Genomic DNA, 15,301 nt, shown 5'->3' on the forward strand with positions numbered 1-15,301 from the left:
GAGGGGAAGCAGTAGACATGATGTATCTTGATCTTTAGAAAGGCATTTGACACAGTCCCACATGACATTCTCATAAGCAAACTGGGGAAATGTGGTCTCTAGATGAAATTACTATAAAATGGGTGCAAAACTGATCGGGAAAAAATGTACTTATAGTGTTCCCTTTAATTTTCCCCGTCCATCTGAGGAATGAAGTTTATTATGTGCACCAATATGGAGGTGATGTGTGACACATCACCTTCACATTGGTGCACATAACAAAATTCATGTGGTGAGAGTGGGGCCGAGGGGTTTGGAATGTAGGAGGGGGCTCAGGGCTGGGCCAGAGGGTTGGGTACAGGGGGTGAAGGCTCTGGTTGGGAGTACAGGCTCTGGGATGGGGCTGGGGAGGATGGGTTTGGGGTGCAGATGGGGGCTCTGGGACTACAGCGGGGAGAGAGCTCTGGAGTTGGGGCTACAGGGTAGGTGCCCCTTTACCCCAGCAAGTTGAGCTAGGGAGGGGCCCCCCAGCTATATCTGGGGCCAAGCCGGGGCTGCCATCCCTCCCCCCACCCGCCATGGCTGGGGCTGGGCCACTCCACCTCAGGTGCACCTGGGGCTGGATCCAGCCTCAAGCTGAGTTGGGGCTGGGGGAGAGGCACTCCTTCCGCAGCAGGTTGGGGGCTGGACTAGGTTGGGGGAGGGTTGCCCCTTCCCCAGCTACGGCAGGTCCCTGGGCAGGTTCTCCGAGCGCCTGCGCAGCGCTAAATAGGCTGCTGCCCGGCCGCGCAGCTTACAGGGAATTTAGCTCTCAGACTAAGTATCAATGGTTTTGTAGGAACCTTGGAGGTTGTATCTAGTGGGGGCTGCCAAAGATCTCTCCTGGATCCAGTACAACATAAGAACGACTATATTGGGTCACACCAAAGGTCCATCAAGCCCAGTATTCTGTCCTCTAACAGTGGTCAATGGCAGGTGCCCCAAAGAGAATTAACAGACAGGTTATCAAGTGATCCATTCCCTGTCACCCAACCCCAGCTTCTGGCAATGGAGGCTAGGGACACCATTCTTGGTCATCCTGGCTAATAGGTCCATCAATGGCTATCTTCCATGAATCTATCTAGCTCCCTTTTGCACCCCATTATAGTACTGGCCTTCACAACACCCTCTATAAAGGCGTTCCAGAGATTGACAGTGCTTTGCGAGAAAAAATACTTTCTTGTTTGGTTTAAACCTGCTACCTATTAACTTCATTTAGTGGCCCCTTGTTCTTGTATTATGAGGAGTAAATAACACTTATGATTTTATAAACCTCTATCATATCCCCCCTTAGTGGCCTCTTTTCCAAGCTGAAAAGTCCCAGTCTTATTAATCTCTCCTCATAGGGAAGCCGTTCTATACCCCTAATCATTTTTGTTGCCCTTCTCTGAACCTCTTCCAATTCCAGTACCATTCAATATTTTCATTAATGACTTGGATAATGGAGTGGAGAGTATGCTTATAACATTTGTGGATGACACCAAGTTTGGAGGGGTTGCTAGCACTGCGGAGGACAGGATTAGAATTCAAAACTACCTTGATAAATTGGAAGCAGATTCAAATACACAACTACAAAATGGGGACTAACCGGCTAGGCAGTAGTACCGGAGAAAAAAGATCTAGGGGTTATAGTGGGTCACAAATTGAATATGAGCCAATGGTGTGATGCAGTTGTGAAAAGGCTGATATCATTCTGGGTTGTATTCACAGGACTGTTGTATGTAAGATGTGGAAGGTAATTGTCCTGCTGTACTTGGTACTGGATGAAGCCCCAGCTGGAGTACTATGTCCAGTTATGGGTTCCACACTTTAGGAAAGATGTGGACAAATTGGAGAGTAACAAAAATGATAGAAGGTTTAGAAAACCTGACCTGTGAGGAAAGAGTAAAAAAAACTAGGTGTTTTTAGCCTTAAGAAAAGGAGACTGAAGGGGGACATGATAATCATCTTCAGATCAATTAAGGGGTGTTGAAAGAGGATGGTGATCAGTTGTTCTTCCTGTCCATTGAAGGTAGGACAGGAAGTAATTAGCTTAGTCTGCAGCAAGGGAGGTTTCGGTTAGATATTAGGAAAATCTTTTTAATTATAAGGCTAGTTAAGCACTGGAATAGATTTCCAAGGAAGGCTGTGGAGTCCCATGACTGGAGTTTTTAAGGACCGGTTAGGCAAACACCTGTCAGGGATGGTTTACGTATTTTTGGTGCTGCCTCAGCAAGGGGAACTGGACTAAATGAACTTTCAGATCCCTTCCAGCCCTAAATTTCTATGACTCAATGACTATTTAGAATTTTCCATGTTTATTTGTTTTGTCTTTTTAATTTTTGCTTTAATCCACATGCTTTTTATTGCAGGTGCCACTGGGATTGAGGATCGCCTGCAGGAGGGTGTTCCAGACACTATAGAGGCACTGCGAAAAGCTGGAATCAAAATTTGGATGCTGACAGGAGATAAACAAGAGACTGCTGTCAATATCGCATATGCTTGCAGGTTATTGGAACAAGATGACAAAATCTTCACCCTCAAATCTCTAAGTAAAGTGAGTGGAAAATGAGATTGCCCTCCCTGTCACCCCACAAGCAATTTTTTTTTTGCCAGAAATGATGGTCAGACTATACTAGAAGCGCTATTTAAATTTTTTTAAAAAAAAATTTCATGTTTTCTAAGATATCCTTTATATACTGAAAAACTGGGGGTCTTTTTCCCCCACCCTGTGCATAAAGTATATTTTACATTTATTTTACAGAAACCTATTTCTAAATACAACCCCTAAATGCTTGTTAATTACTTAAATCGACTGCACGCTCTCACTTCTCTTTGTATTAGGAAAAGATGTTGATACAATGTACATGTTTATTAATGTTTGCAGAAAGCTAGACCTTGAAGTATACTGGGAATATAGTCACTGGTCAAAGAATTATTGACATGGAAATTGTGTTAAATTTAATTTTTTGCTGCTCTGTGTCATATTTGCCCTCAGCCCTGCTTGATTAGCATTAATACACAAGGAATTATCTTATTAAAGTGATATTACAGACAGAGATCCAGAGCATTAATCTGCTTGCATTTTTTAATGGAGCAAAATCTTTTTTTCCTTCTCCTTTTGAAAATAGTTCAGTCATCTGGTAAAGAAAACAATGTTCTTCTTCGAGTGATTGCTCATATCCATTCCAGTTAGGTGTACGCGCCACGCGTGCACATTCGTCGGAAAACTTTTACCCTAGCAACTCAGTGGGCCGGCAGGTCGCCCCCTAGAGTGGCGCCACCATGGCGCTCCATATATACTCCTGCCGGCCCACCCGCTCCTCAGTTCCTTCTTACCGCCCGTGTCGGTCGTTGGAACAGTGGAGCGCGGCTTAGCTGACCTCCACTTCCCTAGCTACTCGTTTTCTCGTATATAATTATGCAGTTATAACCCTTTTATATATATATTTGTATGGTTATACGTGTTTTCTTTGCTAACATGGTTAGTTTAGTTAGCGGGGTTCAGGAAGTAGCCCCTTCCATGAGCCCAGTGCCGGAGCCATGCATGGCTCACCGGGTTTTAAAAGGGGCCCGGCCTGCCAGAAGCCGCGGCCGAAGAGAGATCTACATGACTCCTGTTTGAAGTGCCTCAGGGAAGCACACTTGACAGATAAGTGCCCCATTTGCAAGGCTTTTAAGCCGAGAACAAAAAGGTGCGGGACTTTCACTTACCCCTCCACCTTGGGCGCCGAGCGATGTTCAAGCGGCGGGCAGAAGCGCCTCCTCGGCACCGGACCCCGCCGTTACTACCAAGGCCTTTCGGCACCGACCGTCGCCGGCACCGATGTCGACTCGGCACCGCTCCCTTCTTCCGAGGTCGAGAGAGCCTACGATTCCTGCTGGAGCCTGGAGGCTCCCCGGCACGTGCCGTGGTTGAGCCCCCTGCTCCCGCTGCTTCCGTGCCACCTGCATCGCAGCCGGAGAGCTCGCCTAAGTTGCGTTACCCGGCACCGACACCTGCAGAGGCACCGATGACTTCGGCTCCGTCGATTCCAGTCCCCCAGGACCACGGAATCCGGTGCCTGGCAGCTCCCCGGCTCGCGCCGTGGTAGAGCTTACTGCTCCTGCTGCTTCTGTGCCAACTGCACCACAGCTAGAGAGCTCGTCTAAGATGGCTCGCCCGGCACCGACGACGTCGGCACCGTCGATCCCGGTCCCACGAGGGCCGTAGAATCCGGTGCCTGACGGCTCCCCGGCGCGCGCCGTGGTTGAGCTACTGCTCCTGCTGCTTCCGTGCCAGCGGCACCGCAGCCAGAGAGCTCGTCTAAGTCGGATCGCCCGGCGCCGACACCTGCTACGGCACCGATGACGTCGTCACCGTCGATCCCGGTCCCACAAGGGCCGTAGAATCCGGTGCCTGACGGCTCCCCGGCACGCGCCGTGGTTGAGCGTATTGCTCCTGCTGCTTCCGTGCCAGCGGCACCGCAGCCAGAGAGCTCGTCTAAGTCGGATCGCCCGGCGCCGACACCTGCTACGGCACCGATGACGTCGTCACCGTCGATCCCGGTCCCACAAGGGCCGTAGAATCCGGTGCCTGACGGCTCCCCGGCACGCGCCGTGGTTGAGCTACTGCTCCTGCTGCTTCCGTGCCAACGGCACCGCAGCCAGAGCTCGTCTACGTCGGATCGCCCGGCACCGACACCTGCTGCGGCACCGATGACGTCGGCACCGTCGATCCCCGGTCCCGCAAGGGCCGTAGAATCCGGTGCCTGACGGCTCCCCGGCACGCGCCGTGGTCGAGCTAATGCTCCGGCTGCTTCCGTGCCAACGGCACCCCAGCCAGAGGGCTAGTCTAAGTCGGATCGCCCGGCACCGACACCTGCTGCGGCACCGATGACGTCGGCACCGTCGATCCCGGTCCCGCAAGGGCCGTAGAATCCGGTGCCTGACGGCTCCCCGGCACGCGCCGTGGTTGAGCTCCTGCTCCGGCTGCTTCCATGCCAACGGCACCGCAGCCAGAGGGCTAGTCTAAGTCGGATTGCCCGGCACCGACGCCTCTGAGGCACCGACAACATCGGCACCGTCGATTCCAGTCCCACAAGGGCTATCGAATCCGGTGCCCGACGGCTCCCCGGCACGCGCCGTGGTTGAGCGTATTACTCCCACTGCTTCAGTGCTGACGGCACCGCAGCCAGACAGCTTATCTAACTCGGTTCGCCCGGCACCGACACCTACCGAAGCTCTGATGACCTCGGTACCGTGGATCCCGGTCCCACGAGGGCCGTCGAATCCGGTGCCTGACAGCTCCCCAGTACGCACTGTGGTTGAGCCTGCTGTTCCCTTCACGTCGGAGATGTTACCAATGGCGAGGGCTCTCAGTGCCATGACAGAGTCAGTGCTGCCTGTCCCGGGCACCGCCGGTACGGGCAATACAGTCTCTTCAGGGGACTGTCCCCTGTCAGCACAGCAGAGCGGCACCGTTCATGATCACGGTCCCGCAGACACTCCAAGTCCTGTCGGCACGCCGGACACCACTGGCAGTCCCGGTGCTGTTTTCCTCGGTACTGGTCACACTCGCTGCACCGGTCGGTATCCCGTTCGCCGACCCGCTATCGGCACCGTTCCGACCTCTGGCACCGGGGCAGGTACCTTGACTCCTGTAGCCCTTCTCCGAGCCTCGAGATCTCGGTCGACCTCCCGACACCGTTCTGGTTGCGGGTCTGGATCTCGTTCCAGGTACCGATACGCCTCCCGATGCCGGTCCCCGGTGCCGAGTTGGGCAAGGTCCGAGTGAGTCAGAGACTCTGCCTGTGCCTTCTTTTAGTACCTCCATGGCCGTCCGGACACGCATCCGTGTCGTCCCATATGCGCAGATTTTATGCTCAGGACCACGATCCTGATATGATGACCAGCGGGCGCCAGCCCCGAAGCAGAAAGAGGCTTGGCGAATGAACAGGCTTGGCCGCCAGGTGTACTCTGCAGGGGCCCTGCAGCTCGGGGTAGCAAAGCAACAAGCCTTGCTTAGCTGCGATGATTATAGCACCTGAGTGAAGGGGTTTCTCCCTCAAAACTTCCACCTGGAGTTCGCTGCCGTCTTGGAGGACGGGGGGAAAGAAGGTTCCCAGAGCGTCCCTCCAGGCCTCGTTGGACGCAGCAGACTCTGCGGCCGGCACTCTGGCCTTGAGTGTCGCCGTGAGGTGCATTTCATGGCTTCAGGCTTTAAACCTCCGGCCGGAGCTGCGGTATGCCATTCAGGATTTACCCTTTGTTGGTAAAGGCATCTTCGCGGCAGAGACAGCCCCAGACTGCGAAGTCTGGTGGGCAATAGGGTCCTAATGCGTCTCAGCATGTATACGCCAGCGACAAAACGCAGGCCTTTCTGGCCCCAGCCGCCATACTCTGTGCCTAGCCAGAGGCAGAACTCTGGCAAACGGCAGGGCCAAGGTGGTCGCAGACGAACGTCAGGACCCCTAAAGAGCCAAAGTCAAGGTCCCTCGCAATTACCACTGGGACCAAAGACGGACCTTCCAAGGTTCACCTGAGGGCGGTGTACCAGTCGCGGGACGGGATCCCGATCCCGCTTTCTCCTGGCATGGCCCCAGTTACTTTCAGATCGCTGGGTCCTGCGCACGATGGAGCATAGGTACCACCTTGAATTTGCTCCAGCCCTGTCCCACTTCAGCGGACGAAAGGGGTAAGGGGTTTTACCCCCGTTATGCCCTAGTCCCCCACTCGAAAACAGGTCTCAGACCTTCTTGGTCCTGCACGGACTCAACCGGGTTAGGATAAGGTTGGAGTTCTGCATGGTATCCCTGGGAATCATTATTCCATCCTTGCCTCCTGGGGGCTACTGTGCCGCCCTGGATATGAAGCATGCGTACTTTCGCAATGCCATCTTCCCTCCGCACGGGAGATGCCTCCGCTCTATAGCCGACTGTCAATACTCCCGGTTTACGGCCATAGTCGCCGCCTACCGTCGCTGATGTCGGATATGCGGTTTTCCGTATCTGGACGATTCGCTTATCCGCGGAGACTCTGAGACACAAACCACTCAGCGCGTGGGCATCGCCACGGTCTTATTCACAGGTCAAGGCCTGCTGTTTATTATAGAGCAATCCACTCTGGTCCCCACGCAGAGGTTGGGCTCCCTAGGGGCTATCCTGGTCTCCTACCTAGCCGGAGCCTGCTTATCGCAACTGAGATTTTAGGCGATGGCAACAATCATCTGAGGTCTGAAGGCTTTCCCAACGACCTCAGCTCGTTCTTGTCTCAATCTCCTGGGTCCATGGTTGCCCGCAAGTTTGTAACCAAACACGCCAAGCTCCGCCTCCGTCCTTTCCAAGTCCGGCTCACTGCCCCTGACGGCGGACGCCTCATCTCTCTGCTCGAGTGTTCATAGTCACCTCTGAGCTTAAGGCCTTTGGTCTTCTAGGGAGCTGGCATTCCTCCTCAATGCCCCAAAAATTGAGAGTAGTCCGCCTGGCATGCCAGGGGTTCCAGCGGCAACTGCGAGGCCGTTGTATCTCGGTGTTTACAGCCAACACAACGACCAGGTGCTTCATAAGTATTCAGGGGGGACATAGCCCCCCCCCCCTTTTTTTTGTCAGGAGGCCATCCATTTCCGGGTCTTTGGCATGGCCCACTCGATGGAGCTGGCGACGTCCTTTCTCCCAGGCGTTTGGAACGTCCTAACTCTTTGCCTCAGCAGGTCTTTCCTGCCTTACGAGTGATCACTCTGCCCCATGTGAGGCGTCCCGCTTTCCGGAAGTGGAGATGTTTCCTCACACGGACCTGTTCGCTCACCGCAAGAGCAGGAAATGCCAGGTGTTCTGCTCCTTCCAAGGTCTCTCCTCGGAATCGATCTTGGACGCATTCCTGATGCCGTGGAAAGGCCAACTGCATTATGCCTTCCCTCTGTTCCCACTGGTTCATTAGGTCCTGCTCAAACTCCGCAGGGGCAGAGCGTGCATCATCATGATCACTCCAGAATGGTCCAGGCAGCGCTGACATACCACGTTACTCGGCCTGTCAGCCCAGACCTCATCACTCAGGGCAACGACAGGCTTCGTCACTCGGACCTGCAGCCTCTTCGCCTCACGGTGGCTGCTGCGTACCTGAGTCGGGGTGACAGGCAGCCTTCCACCTGGTCGATGTACCGGGCCAGGTGGAAGCGTTTCTTTTACAGCTGCAATACGCTCGATCTTGCTCCTGCTGAGGTCTCGATCCCCTCTGTTTGGCCTGCCTCTGGCCTTCAGCGGCAGGACCTGGCGGTATCAGCGCTGAGGATACACTCGGCAGCCATCTCTACCTTCCAGCAGGCTGAGATGGACGTTCAGTGTTTTCACGCTCTTGGGTTCGAGGTCCCTCAAGGGCTTGGAGCGCTTGCACCCTCGGGTGCGCCGCCCAGCCCCGACCTGGGACCTCAACCTAGTCTTGGCCAGACGGGTCTCTGAGATCAGAGCTCTTACGGGGGTTCCGCCGTACACTTGGTTTCACAATGACAAGGTGCAGTTATGACCGCGCCCGGCTTTCCTCCCTAAGGTGGTTTTGGCTTTTCATGTTACCCACAGTTCAACGCAATGGGCACAACCGTTGCTCTCCTTGGACATCTGTGGAGTGCTCGCATTATATTGTGCTGACAGAACCATTTCCTAAGGTGCCCCAGCTCTATCCCGGTAGCAGGCCAAAGGGAGGGCTTGCTTGTTCTCCTCTCAGAGGATCTCATCTGGGGTGATGGCGGACATCCCCACTTGTTATGATTTGGCTCATATTTCCACAAGCCACATCAACGTGCATTCTACCAGGGCTCAGGCTTCATCTGCCGCCTTGCTGGCTCGTGTTTCTACCCACGAGATCTGTCGCGAAGCTCCATTGGTCCTCGGTCCATACCTTTGCTTCGCAGTATGCCCTGGTTCAGCAGTCAAGAGAGGCTGTAGCCTCTGGCTCAGCAGTTTTATTCTGCCACATTTCACTCCGACCCCACCGCCTTTGTAAGGCTTGGGATTCACCTAACTGGAATGGATATGAGCAATCACTCGAAGAAGAAAAGACGGTTATTCACCTTTGTAACTGTTGTTCTTCGAGATGTGTTGCTCATATCCATTCCACACCCGCCCTCCTTCCCCACTGTCGGAGTAGCCGGCAAGAAGGAACTGAGGAGCGGGTGGGCCGGCAGGAGTATATATGGAGCGCCATGGTGGCGCCACTCTAGGGGGCGACCTGCCGGCCCACTGAGTTGCTAGGGTAAAAGTTTTCCGACGAATGTGCACGCGCGGCGCGTACACCTAACTGGAATGGATATGAGCAACACATCTCGAAGAACAACAGTTACAAAGGTGAGTAACCGTCTTTTCAAATTTGCAACTGCGGTGGGAGTCAAACTCAGTCTTGCTTGGTAATTGTGACATCTGCTGTATGTTTATAACTAGTTGCATTTTGTTTCTCTGTTTTGTGAGCTATTTAAGATTTTAAAGAAAAAATGGCTAACCATTATCCAGATTAAGTGACCTGCAAAAATGGTTATGTAGTTGAGGGTGAATATGGGCACACAGAGTTTACCTACTTCTCCTTGGGGAAATAAGGAGTTTAGTTAAAGTTTAGTTTAGATTGGTTTACTCACGTCTTTTTTTTCTCACTACACTGCTGCTTGCTCAATACATGTGTGTGAGGAGGACTGGGCATGTGATAACATTTTGTTCTTTATGATTTTTTAAAGAATGTGTGAAAGAGGGGTGTGTGTGTGTGTGTGTGTGTTTTGCTTGTACTATACCTTAGAAACTCAGGTCATTCCTTCTTTGGGAGATTCTCTGGATAATTAGTGCAACAACAGATTGAAAAAGGAAGGGATTTTTAAGTCATTCTATAAAAAAATTGTTGGATATTTATTTTTGTTCACAGCCATCTGTCTTATGCTTAACAATTTGGATAAACGGTGCCTTAGTGATGCAGTGCTTGGCTTTTTTGATTAGGGTGTTAACTGTAACAATAAACCGGCTCTCAGGTCCTCCAGCAAAACATGACATCGTTAATATGTCTAGGTAAAATGAGAAGCAGACACAAACTTTTTTAACAAAAATCTTTTGGGCCTTTTGATAGATTATAAAGGAAAAAAAATGGTACAAGGCCAATTTTTTTGGAAGGCTTTGCAGGTCACCTTTAACCTGGATTTAAAAGGTATCCCTGGGTTTCCATTCCAAACTAAACAAATTAAGAGAGCAAAAGACTCATAACTAAGCCTGATTTATATCACAGAGTTCTTAATGGTCATTACTACATAATAGTCCAGTAACTATTTTCCCAGTTAGTAGTGCAAAATCCACACCAATCTGCTTAAACAAGGTTGAACTGGCCTTCTCTGCAGACAGCAAACTCTGTCCAATTGTGATTTTAAAAAACAATAGCGCTGGAGAACCAATTGAGGTCAGGGTGAAGATAGGCTGATGTAACGTCCTTTCTCTTTGCCTTACGCAAGGACGCCTGTGCATTGTTGATGAACGCTATTTTAGAAGACATCCAAAAAAGTATGTATGCCCAAAAAAATCACAACTCCAAACTTGCGAGCGTCTTTCCAGCTCCCTCCACCCAAGCTCCAGAGTTCAGTGCCAGCCTGGTTATTGATGGAAAGACTTTAGAATATGCCCTGCACGAGAGCCTGCAAAGTATCTTCCTGGAACTCACAGAGAGGTGCCGGACTGTGGTCTGCTGCAGAGCAACGCCCCTGCAGAAAAGTGAAGTCGTCAAACTGGTGCGAAACAGGCTGAAAGTGATGACACTAGCTGTTGGTGAGTCTCTGCCCCAGCTGCGCGCTCGGTTATTTCTGCTCCCTAGAAAAAAGAGGAGCTACTTTTAATATTTTTGTTGCTGTCTCTTATACGTTTTAGCCATGAAAGAGATGAACTACCTAGGGCCAAATTCACTTCTGGCATAAATTGGTTAAACTCCACTGAGTCGATACAGGGAATTTGGCCCTTAAATTAGTTACTGGAAGTCCTTCTTCTTAGGCTTGCAATAACAGTAATACTGATGCTTTCTCTGGTACTTTATCGGTTCGGTTTTTTTAAGGAGTGTATGCGGGGAGTTTTTCTGCCATTCTCTATCACAAATATCCCCTGTGTGAGAGAGACAGGAAATGGTCCAGTCTCTTTCACGTAGAGCTAGAGTTAACAAAGATCCCAGTTCTGCTGTCCCAAGGTATCAGCAATTTTCTGAAAAATGTAACCGCAAACATCCATTGGGCACCATTTTCCTGTAAAATCCACGGCTTCCCGTTACTAGCTTTCTATTCATGGGGTATTCCATAGTTTACAGTGTTGATTAGAACAATAATTCTTAGTATTCTGGGCAGTGTTCTGATGATAGCTTTGTCTCCTCTCGCCATCCCTGTGTAGACTACATTAGCCAGCAAAGCTACCTCCATGTTGTGTTCCAACTAAGATTATCATCTTCTTCCTTTCCCTCCTCTCCCCTGCCCTCCCTGGAAGGTGATGGTGCCAATGATGTCAGTATGATCCAGGTGGCTGATACTGGAGTGGGACTCTCAGGCCAAGAAGGCATGCAGGTAGTGGAGACAGAAAACAGCTGCAAATCAAACCAAACTTAGACTGAAATATAATCAGGTTTCAGCTTTGAGGTTTAGAGGCTACACAATACATTGCCACAGAAGGGACCAGCATGTGTTCTGAGCTCACTCCCAAGCCTGAGTGCTTTTCCAGGAGCAATCAGAGGCTGATCGTTGCAGGATCTTGTGCTCTTAGAAAGGGAGCCTGTTGCTCGTTACTGAGCACCCTGTTCCTCAAACTCTCCCTGTTGTTCCTAGCCAACACATGGAGCCCACATGAAGTTGGCGTGGATGTACATGAAGGCAGAGATTGGCCTCCTGCATCTGAGATGTTAGTCAGGGTTGTGTTTGTGCATGTAGGGGTCCTGAAATGAACGGAGCACTGGGTGCTACCTTAGTCCGTATGAACAATAAATAGTAGCAATGTAATATAAATGCCCCACTCATTTGTCTGCATTTGATGCACATCACGCCTGGTATTTTAACTGTTCAGGTGTCACAACTCTTTCTTTGTGTGTTGCAGGCTGTGATGGCAAGTGACTTTGCAATTTCGCAGTTCAGACACCTCAGCAAGCTGCTGCTTGTCCATGGTCACTGGTGTTACACCAGGCTGGCCAACATGATCCTTTATTTTTTCTACAAGAATGTGGTATGTAGCTACAGAGTATCCAGGAAAAGGTTCTTAGTTTGTGAGTGTGAGAGGGTGCGATTTGGTTACCTATTCTTGCTGGGTTTTCCTTGTGGCTTTTGAAGGTGGAGACAGTAGATTAAATGCATAATTGTCTGAAATAAAGGGCAAGCTTTAAGAAACTCAAGTTTCAAGCTCCTTTGGCAGAGGGCTGAGCCTGTCCATCTGCCTTGGATTGAGCTCACTGCTCCAGATTCATTTAAAATCTCTTAAGCTTTATCTGTTTTATTTAAAAAGCTATCTGTAGTCATTACTGGGAGGTAGTGACAAGAGGAATATTTGAATGAGTTACACATCTGGACAATGGATTCTGAAATATTAAGACATTTACCGGTAAAATTATATTTTAAGTGCAGTGTCAGGTCATGTTTGTTTGGAAAGCAAGTGTATATTTCATTTCCTGCGGACCACCTGTAACAATACAGAGATAAGATCTGTTCTCTTTTTCCTGAGCTTGCATAATGCTCAGCTGTGGGCTTTGGTTTGTTCTTTTGTCTTTGAATTGTTAGGCCTACGTAAACCTCCTATTCTGGTACCAGTTCTTTTGTGGGTTTTCGGGAACATCCATGACCGACTATTGGGTTTTGATTTTCTTCAACCTCCTCTTCACTTCGGTGCCGCCCATCATTTATGGCATTCTGGACAAAGATATCTCTGCAGAGATCCTCATGCAGCTGCCTGAGCTTTATGTGACTGGACAGAAGTCTCAGGTACGTTAAAGAATTGTTGGCCTGAGGCAGATTGAGATACTCAAAATTGGTTTCAGCTTTTTTTCTTTGCTATATGCTCTTCATCAGTTGAAACACCTTTCCTATCTTAAACCATCTGGAGGGGACATGCAACTAAAAGCTATTTTTCAGAGGTTGTTAGGCCTCTTGCTGTCTTGAGGAGTGGGTAGGAAGGAGGAGAGGGGGAGCTTCTCTGGCTGAGGCTGTGAGCTAGATGAATAGTCTGTTATCAGTATGTTCTGTATTGGCTAATGCCCAGTTTACGATGGTTGAGACACAGCTGTCCATAAGATCTCTAGAAACTGAGGAACCTGTACTTTAGTGTCATTGAAGGGCTCAGCTACCACAGTGATAAGCACAGTGCAAGAACCTGAACAGAGTAGAATTTACTCCACCTTGTGGGACCATCTTCAGCTAAATCCCATCATTCTGGATTCCTTTCCTCCTGATGCCTGCTGTCCTGGATTTCACTGCTTCCTCCCTCTTGCAGCTCCCTTCTGGATACTTCGTGTCTGCCTGTAACGAAGCAGGCAAACTTTAATGACGTTTAAAATCAGCAAATCAAAGAAGATTGTTTTAAAGTTAAAACGAGGCAACTCATTCAGCATTTCACTGATTTCTGCTTTGCTCAGCATGAGTTGTAGCAAAGTTTTTACTCGTATGAATCTTGAGGGAAGTAAAGTACCATATTCTAGTGACTTTTGCTGATACAATAGCAATAGCAGGCTTAGAGGGGCATTCAGCATACTCTTAGCCTAAAACTCACCATTTCGTGACCATCTTAGGCCTCTCAACAGCCGACATCACCAGATTAATGGCTCCTAGTGTAAAAGATGCTCCAGCATGCAGCGTGCTGATGACCTAACATGAGCAGTAGATCCTTGCTGTAGCCCAGTGCTCCCTTAGAAGGGGAAAAAGGGTGGTGAGGTGAGCGGGGCAGGGAGTTTAATAAATATAAGTTTGGCATTGTAGGGGGAGGTGTATCTACCTCCCAAAACTTGTTCAGTTTCACTTTTCATATTTTGCATCACTTGATTTATAGAGTAATAAAGTTTGCAAAATGAGATGCTTGTGAAGCCTCCATATGCAGGCCGTAGCTGTGGGTCTGTGGCTTGCAAGTCAGAGATTTAACTAAATACATCTCTGGAAGAACTTCAAGATTTGGCCCCATATCTTGGCTTCCTCCCTCTGAGATGCTGACTCTCTCCACCTTTTCCCAATTACCTCCAAATCTTCCTCCTCTGTTCAGCCTAGCATGGGGGTAATGATTACTGCTTTACACAATAGCTTTTTAATAAACCTTTGGTCTAATTTTTGTCCAGTTTTACCATCTTGCCTTGCTATCTCTTCTGGAGCCATTGTTAAATTGTATTTCCCTTTTTCTCTTGCTACTAAGTGCATTGAGACAGGCATTCTGAGTGAAAGGCACAATGTAAAAACAGGTGGAAATGTTTTATAAAATAATTGCATCACAATATTGCAGTAATGGGTTGATTTTTATATTGTGCATGCTACAGCTTATGTTCTTCAAAGGACAGATCTTTTCAGTGCTCAGCCCTGTACAAAATGCAGAAGATGACAGTGTGTCTGACTCCAGGGATTTACAAACTATGATCCAGGTCCTGTGTCAGCATCTGCTATTGCAGCCCCCTATGCCCAAGAAACGTCTAAGATTAATGGGACTCCATGTGGTCCTGGGGATGTGCTAGCAGAGCCTGCTGCAAGACCAAGGTCCACATCCCGTTCTTCGTATAATCTCTGGTAATTAGTTGCATGCCTACCATGAGCTCTCTCATTTTTACCATGACCATCTCACTGTGGGCTTTCTATATGGTGAAATTGACCAAAATAACCTATGCAAGAAGTACTTTAGTCAATTTTCCTATGCAGACAACCAGTAAATGTCTCCTTTTTGTGCAATGTTAATATATGACCCTTCCTGTGGGATATTGTGTTAGGGGTTTGATAGCCCTGGAGGGGCTCACTGTTGGTATCCACTTAAAATAGCATTTTAAAGTATAATCATCTTGAGCAAACAAGATGATTATACGTGACGATAGGAATTTAGTTTTCCCAGAGTCAGAAATGTATTACTGATTTGTTCCTTTCACTGAGGCAATGGTACCTCCTGTGTTTCCTCTTTAGGCATATTCACCTCCAACTTTCTGGATCACCTTGCTGGACGCTTTTTACCAAAGTCTGGTTTGCTTTTTTGTGCCTTACTTTGTAAGTACTGGATTTGAATTGTATTAATACACTTGTCATGTTCTCTAATTTGCTAGTGTGGTTCTTAACATAACTAAGGGTTTTTGGTTGCACTTTCTCATGCACTGTTAAAATTGAGGATAA

The 15,301-nt window shown here is 49.2% G+C and overlaps 1 protein-coding gene across 1 annotated transcript in view; it reads left to right on the top strand.

Annotated features, from left to right (window-relative positions):
- The window catches only part of ATP10D (ATPase phospholipid transporting 10D (putative)), a 91,591-nt gene that overhangs the window by 71,932 nt on the left and 4,358 nt on the right, over positions 1–15,301 (top strand). The window contains exons 15-20 of the mRNA XM_030564351.1: positions 2,370–2,554; positions 10,451–10,760; positions 11,460–11,536; positions 12,060–12,185; positions 12,734–12,934; positions 15,098–15,178. Of these exons, the coding sequence (XP_030420211.1) occupies positions 2,370–2,554; positions 10,451–10,760; positions 11,460–11,536; positions 12,060–12,185; positions 12,734–12,934; positions 15,098–15,178 (980 nt within the window). The remainder of the gene's footprint in view (positions 1–2,369; positions 2,555–10,450; positions 10,761–11,459; positions 11,537–12,059; positions 12,186–12,733; positions 12,935–15,097; positions 15,179–15,301) is intronic.

The sequence above is a fragment of the Gopherus evgoodei genome, chromosome 5 (genome assembly GCF_007399415.2).
Source record: "Gopherus evgoodei ecotype Sinaloan lineage chromosome 5, rGopEvg1_v1.p, whole genome shotgun sequence".
In the NCBI taxonomy this organism is placed as follows: Eukaryota; Metazoa; Chordata; order Testudines; family Testudinidae; genus Gopherus; species Gopherus evgoodei.